General features: G+C 48.9%; 1 protein-coding gene across 5 annotated transcripts in view; it reads left to right on the top strand.

Annotated features, from left to right (window-relative positions):
• Positions 1–12973: 12973 nt before the first annotated feature.
• RYK (receptor like tyrosine kinase) overlaps positions 12974–16900 on the top strand; it is a 142945-nt gene continuing 139018 nt past the window's right edge. For all 5 annotated transcript variants that reach the window (XM_074964176.1, XM_074964177.1, XM_074964174.1 and 2 more), the window contains exon 1: positions 12974–13238. In XM_074964176.1, the coding sequence (XP_074820277.1) occupies positions 12974–13238 (265 nt within the window). The remainder of the gene's footprint in view (positions 13239–16900) is intronic.

The following is a 16900-nucleotide window of genomic DNA, read 5'->3' on the forward strand; positions in this document are numbered from 1 at the left end:
GTATTTCATTGTTTAACAGCACAACTAAATTTTTTAATTGGATGATTAATGGCGATTAATTTTTTAATCACTTGATAGTCCTAATATTTTCCAATTAATGCAACACTTGAGTTCTTTTAATGGACTAACTATAAAAATCAGGCTTGTGGTGATCCAGTGATCCTTAAAAGCTCCCTTTTTATATTTCGTTCAACAAAAGGTATCACCGGAAAAGGAATCAGAGCTCTGAGTTCAGCAACAGAAAAACAATTAGACACACCTAGAAATTAACAACTAGATCAGGTTAATAGACAGGAGTTCTGTTTTTCCGAGAGACTGATCAACATTAGGAATGCTGTGTACCTGGAGCTCCTGGAAGTATCCACAGTGTGAAGCTGACCAAAGGGTATTTCACACAAAAATGTCTGTGCATCCTCAAGCAGCTCCAAAACACTGCCACCTTTACACTGCAGGCTGTTAAATACAACAGGGTCTGCTTTTCTGCCTCAGCAATGGACCAGAGCATAGCAGTCGCTCAGTGGTGGAGGTAGCATATAGACTGGAAGTGGTGCAGGCACCATGTGGATTCTAGGATATGGCGGGGTGGTCCAGGGATTTTGACTCCCCCTCCCACAATTCCCCTGGCCTCTGGGAGGTATACACTGATCATCTGCAAAAATCCCCCCGAATGCTGCAAGCTTGTGAGCAATGTAAGGCATCTGGGAATCCTTACCCACCCTATAATGCGCTCCCATTCATGCAGCACAGTGACACGTGGCTCAAAGGTGGTGTGGCTTACACTGCTAGGAGTGCAGCCTGGCTGAATTTCTTCTGAAGCGCTAGCAGGAATAAAAACCAACAGTAAAAATAATAAAGGAGTAAAAAGTAGTAAACCTCGCTTCACAGCTGCCCCATACGTTGTGTGGTCATTTACCCCTGCACAGTGACTGTAAGCTGCTGCCAAAGTAGCATGGTAGTATCTTATACTGTGATGGGGTATATACCCTGGTTTTGACTGGCATTAAAGGGTTAAGTGGAGCTGGAATACTCAATTACTACACCTGGTTGCACCTGCCAGGCCCAACTGAAGATGAAGCCTGGGTGGAGGGAGGATGAGGCAGCCCAGCTGAGAAGGGAAATGCAGGCAAAGAAGGAAGAGCTCTGCAGTCCTTCCCTGGTGGCTGGGGAGTGATGGAAAGACCTATAGAGAGGTGAGTCCAGGGAGGGGCTGCAGGAAGGCTAACGTATGAATCCCAGGGAGGCACCAAGGGGTCTGAGGGAGCAGAGGTTAGCTGCCTGTCACAGGGGCCCTGGACTGGAGCCCAGGAGAGAGAGAGAGAGAGAGAGAGAGAGAGTGTGTGTGTGTGTGTGTGTGTGTGTGTGTGGGGGGGGGGGGTGGCTGCCTGGGTTCCCCTACCACTCACCAGAAAAAGTGGAGTAGAAACCCCTCAACACAGTGGAGAGAAGGACAGTTGAGTCTGGAGCTGGGCTTCCAGGGAGAAAGCTCAGGGAGGTATTGCTCTGCACAACAGCAGGAGGACAAACCTGTAGAGCCTGGGAAGGAGGAGGAAGTCTGTGTGGGAGTGAGCCTAGGCAGGGCCACTGAGTTATATTTCCTTTGGAAGGGGAATGGGGGCTAAATGTGACCTGCAGAGGGCTGAGCCTTGAGGCAGACTGCTCCAGGGCCAGCCTAGTTGTCAGCAGGAGATGCTGGAGAAGGAGAGACTGCTATGCAACTGCCAGCCATGAGGAGGCCTGTCAGTGGAGATCCCACTCCTCTACACACCCACTTCCCCCTCACCTGGTACAGATGGGAATAAGTGTGCATGGAGTAAGACAGTAGAGAATTCCTCCTCTTCTCCCCCCCCCCCACTTCTGTTAGTAAATTCTGACTACACACAGCCAGCTGCTCTGGGGAGTGAGAGGGGGCTCTCTCTCCATAATCACTGCTTGGACTACAACCTTAATTTTAAAGGTCAAACTCTGAAGACACATCAGCATAAGGAAAATAGAATAAAACCCAAGAGACACAGCATTTTAATGAGGTGAAACATCCTGTTAAATCTTTAGCTGTGTTGGTATTGAGCATGTTCAAAGCCCAAGAGAAAGCTATTGAAACAGTAAATTTACAGGGTCTCCAGCGAAAGCATGCTTAAAATTGAACGGTGTAACTGAGGAATGGCACTTGACTGCATTTTCCCCTATATAATAGGAACATGTCTGCCATGCCTGTGTGGTAATGCACTTTTTCCTAATTAAAAGTGCCTAGCTGAATGGTCTATGTAGCAAAATTCTCATATGGTGGAGACCCTAGTTTTGCCACAGCAATGAGTTGGATCTGAACCAGCTGGAGAAGCCAATGCTAATAAACTACTCCTTACATATGAGCACCTTATAGTGAATTTTAGTGCTGTTTGGGCCTAATCCAAGGTCCACAGAAGTCCATGGAAAGACTCCCATTGACTATTTCTACAAGAAATAGAGAACCATGGGGTAATGCAGGTACTGCCCAATTGTATAAGAATTTTGGAAGAAGGTTAGAAAGCTGAGCAAATATATTACCTCTCATCTTTGTCCCCAGTGTCTTTGCTTTTTGGCATCTCCCTATAACAGCAGAATTACGCTCTAATTGTCTGAATGCAAAGCAAAATGTAACAGCCTGTAATTGGTAACGTACTGTCTTCTCTCTGTCACTGAATGGTCAAAGATTCTGGCATACATTGACCATGTAAATGCTTCTGAAATTCAGAGCCAATTAATAGCCAGACCCTATCATATTCTGGCCAGCTTTCTATGAGTGTATAGGAAAGGAAAGAGAGGTGATGGTTAGCCTCCAAACCTGAGCAATTTTTTTCACGTTCAGCATTATTACACCAGATGCCACGCCCCTTAGAAGGCAGACAAAAGAATGGTATGTATCCTACAGACCACAGCCTGTAATAATATTCAGATGCTCTGCTCCACTCCAACCTTGGCTTGTTTAATGCTCTCATAGCTATAGTTAGCTTATTAGGTTCATGTTCTCAGAATGCTTTTGCGTTTGCTGTTCCGGGCCAATGGGGGGCTGCGAGAAGTGACGGCCAGCACATCCCTCAGCCCGCGCTGCTTCAGCACCCCCATTGGCCTGGAATGGCGAACTGTGGTCAGTGGGAGCTGCGATCGGCCAAACCTGCAGATGTTGCAGGTAAACAAACCATCCCGGCCTGCCAGCGGATTTCCCTGATGGACTGCGTGCCAGAGGTTGCCAATCCCTGGTGTAGATGCAGTACAAGCCAGCAGAAGGGGTTCTTCTGCTGGCATAGCTACAGTACCTCCCTGAATGACATTAGCTATGTCAACAGACACACTCTACACTGGGGCAGGGCAGGGGTGTGTGTGTGTGTGTGAGGTGTTGCCTAAGGGGTGTGACTCCCTCTCTCCCCCCCTCCCCCCCAATCCAGCAAAACTTTGTAGGGTAGACTAAACCTAAACCACGTTCAAAGTGGCACCAGGCAGCCTTCTTGTGGCCAGGGTCTGTCAAGTGTGAGTGAACTTCTAGTAGACTGATCTGATAGCATTTTATACTTGCTCTGTACTGGCCTAAGTGACTGCACAATATGCAGGGCTACGAATAATCAGGCCCCACATTTGCAGATGCAAAGTGAAAAGGTAGCACTGTGTGGTAATAAGTGCTGTGGAGGTGAAGCAGAAGGCCTAGGAACATCCCATAGCCGCTAAAGGAGGACCTCCGAGAGTGCCCCTCCCCACCGGATTGAAGCATGGGGATTAGGAAACCAAGCTCCTCCCTTAGCTTAGGTCCCTTGATCACCAAGCCAGCCCCTTACATGACTGAATAGAGTATGTTCCCAGAGCTCACTTGAAATCTCCTGTACTGACTCCTGTGCTCCTGGCAGACTTTACAACATCTGAACATTCAGCAGGAAACCCTGGAGGTCTCTGACCTGGGACTGAGACAAGGTTTGTCACAGTCCTCCAAGCCTTCTGCATTCTCTGTCTCAGCATGTGTGGGATGATCCAAGCATTTGGCTGGTGAAAAGAGACTAGTTTCTCTCCAGTTCCCAATTTGTATCTCCAAAAATCACAGCTTATGGAGAACTGAGCAGATCACACAGACTCACGAGCTGTTGCTGGGAGTCAAATGAAACTGAAGGTTCTATTAGGTGTCATGGCAATGTGTGACCTCATCCTCGGTTTGTGTGACTTTACAGAAGTCAGCCTAAGCAGCTTGTTAAGCTAGTTCAGTACAATCAGTGGAACCTTCATATTAAGATGAAGAATGCTGTGTTTCTGTTGCAACCTGTTCCACTGATCTTTTGATCCCTTCTGCTGTACCGTGAATGGGTCTTCAGTTTCCGTTGCCACATACATACAAATGAATGTGTGCTAGGAACATCAAGTTGTTCTAGAGCTAGTTTCTTGGAGATGACAGTGGTCTCCGTCTGCAATACAGGAATACCCAGAGCAAATTTAGAATCAGGAGGTCATCTAGTCCAATCCCCTGCTCAAAGCAGGACCAACACGAACTAAATCATCCCAGCCAAGGCTTTGTCAAGCCGAGCCTTAAAAACCTCTAAGGATGGAGATTCTACCACCTCCCTAGGTAACCCATTCGAGTGCTTCACCACCCTCCCAGTGAAACAGTGTTTCCGAATATCCAACCTCGACCTCTCCCACTGCAACTTAAGACCATTGCTTCTTATTCTGTCATTTGCCACCACTGAGAACAGCCTAGTTCCATCCTCTTTGGAACCCTGTGGTGGGGTGGTGCCCCACCCCCTGAGAAGAAGGGCTGAACCAGGCTGGAGAGGCTGTGCAGACCCACAGCAGCCAATCAGAGAAGGCCTGGGGAGAGCCAATCAGGGCCCAACTAGGCCCTATATAAAGGCTGCCTAGCAAAGAGCAGAGTAGTCTCTCCCTGGTGGTCAAGGGAGGAGGACTAGCTCCTGAGCTGAAAGGCCCTACCTTGGACAAAGTAGTGCTGGGGAAGGACAGAAGGAGCTGGGGAGCTCTGGCCAAGGAAAACCCCAGGCTGCTGGCCTTGCTACGAAGGGCTGGGCAGGTGCATAGGGCAGAAGGGGAAGTGGCCCAGGGACAATAGCAGGGCAAGGGGAGAGAAGGAGGGCAGAGAGGCTGCTGCTAGAGGGTCCCTGGATCGGGACCCAGAGTAGCGTGTGGGTCTGGGTGTCCCCCCCCCCCTTGTACTACACCTGGCTGAAGAGGAGTGTGGCCTGATTCAGGCTGTGGCTGGCCCCCGCAATGAAGGGGCTAGACTCTGAGGCTGCAGCCGGCCACTACAGCAGGTGCAGATGGTGGACTGCTGATAACACCAAACCCCGGAAGGGGGTGAGACCAGAGCAGTGGGTACTGCTGGAGGGCAGTGTCCTGAAGCAGACGTCACTATCAAAGGCTACTATCAAAGCCCCCCTCACTCTTCTCTTATGCAGACTAAATAACCTCAGTTCCCTCAGCCTCTCCTTGTAAGTCATGTGTCCCAGCCCCCTAATAGTTTTCTTTGCCCTCCCCTGGACTCTGTACAATTTGTTCACATCCCTTCTATAGTGGGGGGACCAAAACTGAACACAATACTCCAGGTGTGGCCTCACCAGTGCCGAACAGAGGGGAATAATCACTTCCCTCGATCTGCTGGCCATGCTCCTACTAATACAGCCCAATATTCCATTGGTCTTCTTGGCAACAAGGGCACACTGCTGACTCATATCCATCTTCTTGTCCACTGTAATCCCCAGGTCCTTTTCTGCAGAACTGCTGCTTACCCTGTAGTGGTGCATGGGATTCTTCCTTCCTAAGTGCAGGACTCTGCAGTTGTCCTTGTTGAAGCTCATCAGATTTCTTTTGGCCCAATCCTCCAATTTGTCTAGGTCACTCTGGACCCTATCCCTACCCTCAAGCTTATCTACTTCTCTCCCCAGTTTAGTGTAATCTGCGAACTTGCTGAGGGTGCAGTTCATCCCATCATCCTGATAACTAATAAAGATGTCGAACAAAACCAGCCCCAGGACCGACCCTTGGGGCTCTCCGCTTGATACCGGCTGCCATCTAGACATGGAGCTGTTGATCACTACCTGTTGAGCCCAATGATCTAGCCAGCTTTCTATCCACCTAATAGTACATTAATCCAATCCATACTTCTTTAACTTGCCGGCAAGAATACTGTGGGAGACCGTATCAAAAGCTTTGCTAAAGTCAAGATATATCATGTCCACTGCTTTCCCCATATCCACAGAGCCACTTATCTCATCATAGAAGGCAATCAGGTTGGTCAGGCATGACTTGCCCTTGGTGAATCCATGTTCACTGTTCCTGATCACCTTCCTCTCCTCCAAGTGCTTCAAAATGGATTCCTTGAGGACCTGCTCCATCATTTTGCCGGGGACTGAAGTGAGGCTGACCGGTCTGTAGTTCCCCGACTTCTTTCTTCCCCTTTTTAAATATGGGCACTATATTTGCCTTTTTCCAATCGTCCGGGACCTCCCCCAGTCGCCACGAATTTTCAAAAATAATGGCCAATGGCTCTGCAGTCACATCAGCCAACTCCCTCAGCACCCTTGGATGCATTAGATCTGGACCCATGGACTTGTGCATGTCCAGCTTTTCTAAATAGTCCATAACCTGTTCTTTCACCACTGAGGGCTGAATCTGGTGCTACTGGTGAACATTTGTTGTTGCAGTGTTGTAGCCAGGCTGGTCCCAGGATATTAGCGAGATGAGGTGAGTGAGATAATACCTTTTGTTGGACCAGCTGCCACTGGTGAAATAGACAATCTGTAGAGCTACACAGAGCTCTTCTGTAGCTCTGTGTAGCTCAAAAGCCTGTCTCTTTAACAAAGAGAAGTTGGTCCAATAAAAGATATGAGCAAAAGCCATGAATCATGTAAGACTGCCCCAATTGTGCTGGCCCATTTGTAGTAGTAGGATTTATGTTTGTATTTTGTATAACTTAGAATGAAGGACAAAGAATAATAAGATAATGTAGTATTTATTGTATGATTTGACCATATCCTGCCAGCCACCCTTTTTGAATAGCAGAAAGGAATGGCCTGTTGGTAGAGATGCATCAGCCAGAATCTCTGTGTCTGGACTGATTGCAAGGCAGTGACAGAGCTTTGAGGTCACCACTTTGTTATAGGTTTAGCATTTTAAAATAAGTAAAAGAATGCCATGATTGTTTTTCTTCTGCATTGCAATTTGATGTTCCTGTTCAAAATGTTCTGTGTAAATTAATTCTGTTTTGGCTGTGAATGAGGAATGGGTGTTAAATGCGAGGGCCATCACTGAACCAGATGTTCTAGGGAGCACCAGAGACAGACGCAAGGGCATCAGGAGCCTGCAACATGCCCTGATTGAAATATCAGAGGAAGGCAGATTGATGACTTTAGAGATGAGACAGGCACCTGTCAATGGGGACAAGATAGCTGTGATCAAACCCAGCACAGGATAACTCCCTGAGAGACTTGATGAAAGAACAAGATAAAGGACAAGAAGGACAACTTAAGAAAATAAGCACTCGTCAAACAACAATTGATTACAGCGTGCCTTACCATGAAACTGGGGTTCGTCCTGCCAAGACTTCCCTGGAGCTTTGTGTTGTGACCCACGGAACCCGGGTCCTACCTAGCTGTGATGAACTTAGCTGGCCACTAGATTGATCCGGACTCTGGACTGGTAACTATAACATTGACTGGTGGGACTGTGTGTGTGTGTGTCGTGTGATTGAATGCATATGCTAATTGTTGTTGTATCTTCAATAAACGCAGTGTATTGCTTTTTCCCCTGAAAAAGATCCCGTGTGCTTCTTATAAGCATACCACATTGTTCTCAGTACCTAGTTCCATCTGCGTCCAATGTGCTATCAAAGATACATGGAGACATGTTTTGCATTGGTGCTGATCCAAATAGCTCTGTGAAGCAAATCACACACAAGGCTTTGTTATATTTTGCTTGGCTAATAATTTGTTCTTTGCTACACTATGAAGGGATAGGAGTACTTGTGGCACCTTAGACTAACAAATTTATTTGAGCATATTTATTTGATGCTCAAATAAATTTGTTAGTCTCTAAGGTGCCACAAGTCCTCCTTTTCTTTTTGCGAATACAGACTAACACGGCTGCTACTCTGAAACCCATGAAGGGATAGTACACCAGGACCAACAGAAGCTGTCAATGATGAAATTATAACAGATTCCAGGCATTGAAGCAGAAGTTCAAAGGACTGTATTTCATTAGAGAAAGTGGCAGAACTTCAAGAGATAATTTCATCCATTTTGTAGTGATCTCTTGCACAACAGAATGATGAGGCAGTGAAAATCTTTTATTTTCAGTAGCCTGAAAAATGGTCTGTAGCAATTTTGCTGCTGTAAAATGATTCTAGGGTTCAGGAGAATAAGTAAGGGCCCGTATCAAGGCATGTTGATTTTGCATTATCTGACTTGCAGGTAATAGGGGATTGCATAGTTGCATGTTCAGTTGGAACCCAGTGCAATTCATGATCATTTTGTGCATTAACTTCACAAATGCCTTTTTTGTACAGTTTTTCAGAAGTCTTGAAGCTGATAGATGAGTCTCAGTTTCATCCTGGATAGTTCTAGACTTGCAAATACCCTATCTGCCCATAGGTCTCCACGAAGGTGCATTAGAAAGTTCCTGGAGTCCAAGATTTCTTTTTTGTCTATGTCTGAGCTGAAAATACAGATATACATCCAAGTCTCTGTTTAGAAGGGTGAGACAATTGTCTCTGTTGTGGGTGAATCTGTGGTATAGAGGGCTCTTTTGCAGACTGGCTGTGTTCTGTGTCTGAATGCATCACCAACCACCATTGCTCAGTCCTCCCCACATCCACCAAAGTGAAGTATTACATGTAATTTTCCATTCCATTTCCAGCTTTCATCTGTTTTGTTTTCCCCTATACCTCAAGCTGTTAAATAAATGATGTTTGTTGTGGTGAGGGATGTGGGCAGGGCCTCCTTCACCATAGCAATTACAAGAGCAGAATTTGCTATATTCTGTAGATATGTTCAGGGGCTAAAAAGATTTGCCACACTGTCTTGTACTGATTATAAATCTTCACCAGTCAATCAGTATCCACCATTACACAATAGTATGAAGGTCTCTTGGTTTGCCATGGTGCATAACTGAGAGAAAGTGACAGAATGCTTCTTGGCAGGTCAGAAATAAGCAGAAAATGTATTACTATTATAACTGCAATGTAGTAGATTGTTGTAACTTAATGATAAATGAATGTTGTGGTGAATTGGCTCAGTAGGCATAAGTCTGCAGTGGGCCGAGTGATGGATCTGCTAGGGATGAATCTCTGGGTCCGGAGTGCGGGTGGTAAGGCAGCCAGGTTCCAAGGCAGTTGGGTGGACAGTGTCTCGTGGCTGCCCTGAGTGGCTAAGCAGGGGTTTCCAGAGTTGCCTGTGTGTGCTTGGGCAATCTTGGTTTAAGAATAACAGGACTCATGTACATTCTCTAAGAATAAATTACACCAGATCTGTGTGACCAATCAAAGAGCAGAGGGCAGCATGGTGAATGTGTTCTTCCTCTCCAGCTGGTAAGAGTGAGAGGTTAGTGGGCCTTTGTGGCGCTTGGGAGGAGGGGTCATAGAGGCAGGGTATCTTGGGCCCAGGGAGGAGTGTGGTGTTAAAGACTGTGAGGGAATATGTATTGGAACTTAGCCAGTGTTAGGGCCCACAGAGCCTCAGCAGCTGGTGCTTATAATGTTTGTCTTGGATTTGGTAGCCAGAATTGATCCCTGGGATTATTCTAAGACACAGACTGGTGTACCACAGCACTCCAGAGCCTCATGAGGGTGTCCTTTACACCTGACTCCAAGACTTCTAATGGGGCCTCACAAAAGTGACCACCATACAGCCAAGAGGCAATGCTGGTGTCAGCGGTAGGAGCAAGTTTCTAAGGACAGAAATAGCAATCTAATCCTGTTGAAGCAAGATGTAATAAATAGCTGAGGCACCTGAAGAAATCAAAGCTGCCTAAAATGCAATTAAAGCAGCCCAGAAGGGACTAAAACAGGATCTGGAGGTTTCTCAGAAAACAGAAATAGCCTGAAGGCAGAAATTCAATCTTCTAATTCTAAATATTCTATACCTAGTTCAGTTCTATATTCTGGCCTGAATCCAGACTGTAACTGCTCTAGTGGCACTGGTGGATGATCTCCTGTCAGTGAAGAGAGGGCAGATCTCCATTCTCATTTTCCTGGACCCCTCTGTAGCATTTCACACCATTGATAATGACATACTGCTATCATGCCTAAGAGAGGTGGCAGATCCTTCCTTCCTCAATGATGCACCCAGCGAGTAGTGATGGGAAACTGAACCTCCACCATCAGAGCCCTCATTTGGGGGTTCCACAATGATCAATTCTCTCTCCAGCCCTTTTCAACATCTACATGCAGCCACTAGTTAGATGACATGGACGTAAGTGCCATCAATATGCAGATGACACAGAGCTCTACCAATCTTTCACCATAATGCTACCATGATGGCCCAGTGCTTGGATGAGATCAGCTCCTGGATGAGGAACAGCTGGTTGAAACTGAACGGAGCAAGACAGAGGTGATGCTGGTGGGTAGTGGAAAGCATGTTGAAAGAGTCTGAAGCCATAGTGGAGACTCCTTTGGTTGGAAGTACACCCCCACAATTGGTCAATTCAGTCCATAGGCTGAAGACCATGGTTGACAACTTCTCTCCTTTAGCTGACTGAAACTTTGTATCATAAGCGTAAAGCTCATGTGTGCAGAAGCCAGAACTTACTTGGGGGCTGGTCTGAGACTGTGGAATGAAGTCATCCAGTGCCTAAGGGCTATCACAAACCTCACCACCTTCTCTTCCAACTGCTTTGATCTTGCTTTTTCTAACATAAATACATAGCAACATGCGTGCTGTCATACCCAGCTCAAGGGTGGCCATGCTTCACACTTGGAGCCAAAGTCTGCAGGCATGAGATGGGAGTCAAAAGTTAGATGGGTCGGGATACCGGGATGGCAGAAGCAGGAGATCAGACCCACAAGTCGGGAACAAGAATGAGGCTGGGTCTGGTAGCAGGGGGTCAGGGTCAGGAGACAAACTAGAGAGCAGGAGCCATAAGTCAGGTGTCAGAGTCATGCCAAGTCAGAATGCCAGACAATCATGCTGGGGAGGCAAGAGTGCATAGTGGGTAGCAACAGCACAAGGCACACAGGCTGGAGCAGGGTAGAGCCCAGTTGTTCAAACAGCCTCCTGCTGCTAGCTTGAGTAGGGCCAGTAGGCCAATCAGACCTCAAGGGCAGAGTGTCATACTGAGGCAGGGCTTTGTGGGTTTCAGGTAAGCTATTACCAGCAGGCTGTTAAGTGGAGGGTTGGAACGTGCCTGCTCCGATGAACCTTGCACGTCTGGATTCGAGACCCCATGGGTCAGGATGTATGAAAGAAACCAACAACTCTATCAACCAAGAGACTCCACTGTATGCACTTCTCCACCAGGGTGAGGATGAGAGAACAAACACGTGATAGATGTTAGTCATCTTGCTTAATGTATGACAGGCATGTGCTCAGAACCAATGGTGGTGAATGTGGTGTAAGAACCCATATAGAACTGATATGCAGGGGACATAAGCTCTTAAGAGGAAGGTTGGTACAAGTGTTTCAAGAATTGGATGTGCCAACCATTTCATGGAGGCTAGAGGTAGAGGAGGACTTGCCAACAGCAGTGCCCAAGGAAAAGAAAGGAAGAGGCAAAGCTGACCTAAGGCAAGGGGGAACTCATGGGCCTGGTCCTATGGTCTTACCCCCACCCTGTGGTCATGTTCCTCATACATAGTGACAGTGATGGGAAGGCTCCCCTTCTTTCAGGAACAGTAGATGTGGTTCCCTCCCCCCGAGCTGGTAGAAAAGGGAACTCCCCTAGTACTGACTCCCAGCAGCCAGTGTGATCCACAGGGGTGGGTTGAGCTAGGCTAGCTGCATCCCTCCTCTCCCAAACCATACTGAGTTCCCTGCCAGGCACCTCTAGAACAGTGGGTCTTGGAGTTAACACCCTAAGTGGATTATGTATGGGTCAGTTCCTCTCTCTGAGTTATTGTTCTACGCTCTTTGCAGAATCAAGCAGATATGTATGACTGCATCAGTTACACTTTGGTCCCATTTTCAAGCTTTTCTATCCACCCAGAAGGGCTAAAACTTTTTTTTTAAATGAAAGCTGAAATTCTGATATGACAATATGATGCTAAGAGCTGGGACCCTAGCCATGGGCCTATAGTGCCTATGCCTCAGCGTGGCCCTGGGAAAAGATAAAGGGAATTGAGCAGGAAGGGAAGATGGTATGCCAAGAAGAAAGATAGAGAGAAGCATTATGAAGGGAAGTGTGTGGAGAAGAGGTGAGAGGGACGGAATATGGGCTAATAGAGGTAGGGTGACCAGATAGCAAGTGTGAAAAATCAGGATGTGGGGATGGGGGTGGGAGTAGCCACCTGTATAAGACAAATTCCCAAATAGTGGGACTGTCCCTATAAAATCCAGACAGCTGATCACTCTAAATGGGGGAAAGCAAGAGGTGCAAGGGGGAATACGGATTGGGGCACAATTCTGGGAACTGGTGTAATATATTAATGGGTGATGGGGGGGTCATTTGAGGAGGGGCCAGGGGGCGGGGCCAAGAGGTGATAGAAAGGGCGGGGCCTGTGATAATAGACGGGACGGGCATTTGGTGCTAGGACAGGGGCGTGGCTAATGCGCATGCCCCGTGCGGTGTGACGCATGCGCGGGATTCGCGAAGGGGGTGGGCGGTGCGCGCGGAGCGGAGGAGGTGGCGCGCGCTTGGCTGCGCGAGGTGGTGGGCGGCAAGGCGCGTCGATCGGAGCCCGGCCCGGGGGGCGGGGCCTGCGGCGGGAGCGGAGCGAGCGGCCCGGCGGGAGAGCGAGCATGAGCGGCGGGGCGGGCTGCGGCGTGTGAGGGGCCGGGCGGGGTCCGCTCCCCGGGGAGCGATGGGGCCGGGCAGTCGGGGCAGGGGCCGCGGGGCAGAGGCTGCGGGGCGGCCCTGGAGCGGCGGGGGCCGTGCGCTGCCCGGCGGCCCCGCGGCTCGGCGGCGGGCCCCGCGTCGCCATCTCCTGTCGCCGCTGTTGGTGCTGCTCCTGGTGGCGGGGGCCGAGAGCCAGGCGAGCCCCAGCTCCGACCCGCTCGGCGTTGGCTCCCCCGCCGGCCCCGGCCTTAGCCTCTACATGAACGAGGAGGAGGTGCGCAGGCTGATTGGTGAGTGCCCCGGGGGCGGCCGGGTCGGGAGGCCCCGGTCTCGGGGGGGCGAGTGGGGGGTGGCCGGATGTCGAGGGGGAGGCAGGTGTCGAGGTCAGCGGTGGGGGCTCCCCCGGCCCCCGCCCTGTGTGTGGTTAGGTGCGTGCAGAGATAGGGTCTTGCTGGGGGGGGGCGCTGTGTGTGTACGGGTGTGTAGCGAGGGCGGGGGGCTCCTGGGGCCCCTCTGTGTGGGGAGTCCGGGGAGAGGGGTTGCCGTAGGCTTAGCTGCTCAGGGTCTGTTGAGAGGGGCACAGGGTCCATTGTGGTGGTGGAAGGTTTCCAGCTTCAGCTGTGCAGGGTGTAATGTTGCTGGAGCAGCGTAAGCCCCAAAACAAGGAGTTGAGGCCTAAGGTTTAATTAGTGGGATGAGCGGCATTCAGAGGGCACTGTGGAGACCTGACAGTAATTGGGAAAGTGTGTGAAAGGAATCTCAACTTCCAGGCAGTTTCATAATCACTACACAAATAAGTAGGAGGATTTCTGCACCATGATACAACTTGCTCTGCTCTGATAAGGCCACAAATTATTTTACCACTTTTTTATGCTTGCAGTTCCTCTGTGAGGCAGAAGTTTGGTTTTAGTAAGGGCTCCTCTTAAATTTTGGCATTTCAGACCTGGTTTGATTGATTTTATGGTTGGAGCCTAACAAAAGAAATGTATAAGCTTCTAAAATGGTTTGGGTTTTTTAGGAAGTGGCCTGTCTGTGGCTTAGTGGAAAAAGAACACTTTACAGTGCAGGGTTTAAAATGGTGATTCTCAAACTTTTGTACTGGTGACCCCTTTCACATAGAAAGCCTCTGAGTGCGACCCCCCCCCCCCATGAATTTAAAACACTTTTTAATATAGTTAACACTATTATAAATGCTGGAGGCAAAGTGGGGTTTGGGGTGGAGGGTGACAGCTCGTGACCTCCCACATAACCTCATGACCCCTAGAGGGATTCCAATTCCCAGTTTTAGAACCCCTGCTTTAAAACATTATTTGCATAGAAGGTATAAAACAGAAATGATTCCAACTAATCGAGTGCTGGGAGTACATAGTTAATTTTGGAGCTGATGGGCCCTGAGGGTGAATAGCTATGTAAACATTTTTATCCCTGCGGCTTGCTCCTCCAGTTAGTTTTTTGTTGTCTTAACATTTTTACATTGGTTGTACTTATTACTGTATGGCTGCTTTATTAAATATACAGGATTAAAAGGGTCAGATGACTTGTATATTTTATTTGTCAGCCTCCTTGTATAATTTTTCTTGCTTATAAGCCTTACTAATCATGGACATGTGAGTCTAGCACAAGGGTGGGCAAACTACGGCCCAGGGGCTGCATCTGGCCCTCCAGACATTTTAATCCAGCCCTCGAGCTCCCGCCGGGTACCGGGATTGGGGATTTGCCCTGCTCTGTGCAGCTCCCAGAAGCAGCAGCATGTCCCCCCTCTGGCTCCTACACGTAGGGGCAGCCAGGGGTCTCCGCATGCGGCTCCCGCAGCTCCCATTGGCCGGGAACTGTGGACAGGGCAGCGCACAGAGCTGCCTGCCTGCGCCTCCATTTAGGAGCCGGAGGGGGGACATGCCGCTGCTTCTGGGAGCTGCTTGAGGTGAGCGCCGCCTGGAGCCTGCACCCCTGACCCCCTCCCATCCCCCTGCCCCGATCCCCCTCCCGCCCTCTGTTCCAGCCCAGAGCAACCTCCTGCACCTCCAATGCCTCATCCCCAGTCCACCCCAGAGCCCACACCCCCAGCCAGAGCACTTGCCCCTCCCCTGCACCCCAGCCCAGAGCCCCCTCCCACACCCTGAACTCCTCTTTTCTGGCCCCACCCCAGAGCCCGCACCCCAACCCCCAATTCTGTGTGCACTCATGAGCTGCCATACAACTTCTATACCCAGATGTGGCCCTCAGGCCAAAAAGTTTGCCCACCCCGGTCTAGCATTTTAAATGTGTATTAGGGCTTGTCTAAACTGGCAGTTTACAGTGCTGCAACTTTCTCGCTCGGGGGATGTGGAAACCCCTCCTGCGCAGCAAGTTTCAGTGCTGTGAAGTACCAGTGTAGATCGTGCTCTGGCGCTGGGAGCCACGCCCCTTGTGGTGGAGGTTTTTTTAGAGCGCTGGGAGAATGTTAAAGCGCCGCCAGTGTAGACTAGTCCTTAGAAACCTGCTCAAACTGTTATGAACTAAACACAATCACCTCACCCCCCCCCCCAATGAAACTACATGTAGGTGTCCTCTGTAGATAAATCAGAACTGGAAGTGTATCTTTTATGAGTGATATATTGCCAGTATGGCTAAGTAATTTATTATTCAAGGCCAGGGATTCTTAAACTTCATTGCTCTGCGGCCCTCTTCTGACAACAGAAATTACTACATAACCCCCAGGAGGGGGGACCACAGCCTGAGACCACCTGAGTCACACTGCCCCGGGTGTGGGGGCCAAAGCCTGAGCCCCACCACTCTGGGCTTCAGCTCCAAGCAGGGGGTTTGTAACCTGAGCCCCTCGCCCAATGCTGAAGTTCTTCAGCTTTGTCCCAGAGCGGTGAGGCTCTGTCTTCAGCCCTGCGCCCCAGCAAGCCTAAGCCAGCCCTGATGACCCCATTAAAATGGGGTCGTGACCCACGTTGAGGTCCCCACCCACAGTTTGAAAACCGCTGCTTAAGACAGTATGTCTAGCTGCTTTACTTCTGTAACTTATATGATGAATCCAAAAGATCTGAACAGCTTCAATAAACCTGGAGACATGCTGACATCCATGGTAAGAAAGTAACAGAATGCCACTAGCTGTCACCTTCAGCCCCCAACTAAAACCTCTCCAGTGCATCATCAAGGATCTACAAACTGTCCTGAAGTATGATCCCTCACTCTCACAGACCTTGGGAGACAAGCCAGTCCTTGCTCACAGACAGCCCACCAACCTGAAGCAAATACCAGCAACCACACAACCAAAACACTAACCCAGGAACCTATCCTTGCAACAAAGCCCATTGCCAACTGTGCCCACATATCTATTCAGGGGACACCATCATAGGACCTAATCACATCAGCCACAGCATCAGAGACTCATTTGCGTGCACATCTACCAGTGTGAGATATGCCATCATGTGCCAGCAATGCTCCTCTGCCATGTACATTGGACAAACTGGACAGTCGCTACGTAAAAGAATAAATGGACACAGATCAGACATCAACAATTATAACATTGAAAAACCCATCGGAGAACACTTCAGTCTCCCTGGTCACTCGAGTACAGACCTAAAAGTGGCAATTCTTCAACTAAACAACTTCAAAAACAGACTCCAACGAGTAACTGCTGAATTGGAATTAATTTGCAAACTGGACACCATTAACTTAGGCTTGAATAAAGACTGGAAGTGGATGGGTCATTATGCAAAGTAAAACTATTTCCCCGTGCTTATTTTTCCCCCTGCTGCTACTCACACCTTCTTGTCAACTGTTGGAAATAGGCCATCCTGATTATCACTACAAAAGGAGGGGTTTTTTTTTTCTCCTGCTGATAATAGCTCACCTTAACTGATTACTCTCGTTATAGTGGGTATGGCAACACCCATTTTTTCATGTTCTCTGTGCGTGTGTGTAGGTGTATGTGTACGTACACACACAATCTTCCTACTGTATT

The sequence above is a fragment of the Natator depressus genome, chromosome 9, assembly GCF_965152275.1.
Source record: "Natator depressus isolate rNatDep1 chromosome 9, rNatDep2.hap1, whole genome shotgun sequence".
Lineage (NCBI taxonomy): Eukaryota > Metazoa > Chordata > Testudines > Cheloniidae > Natator > Natator depressus.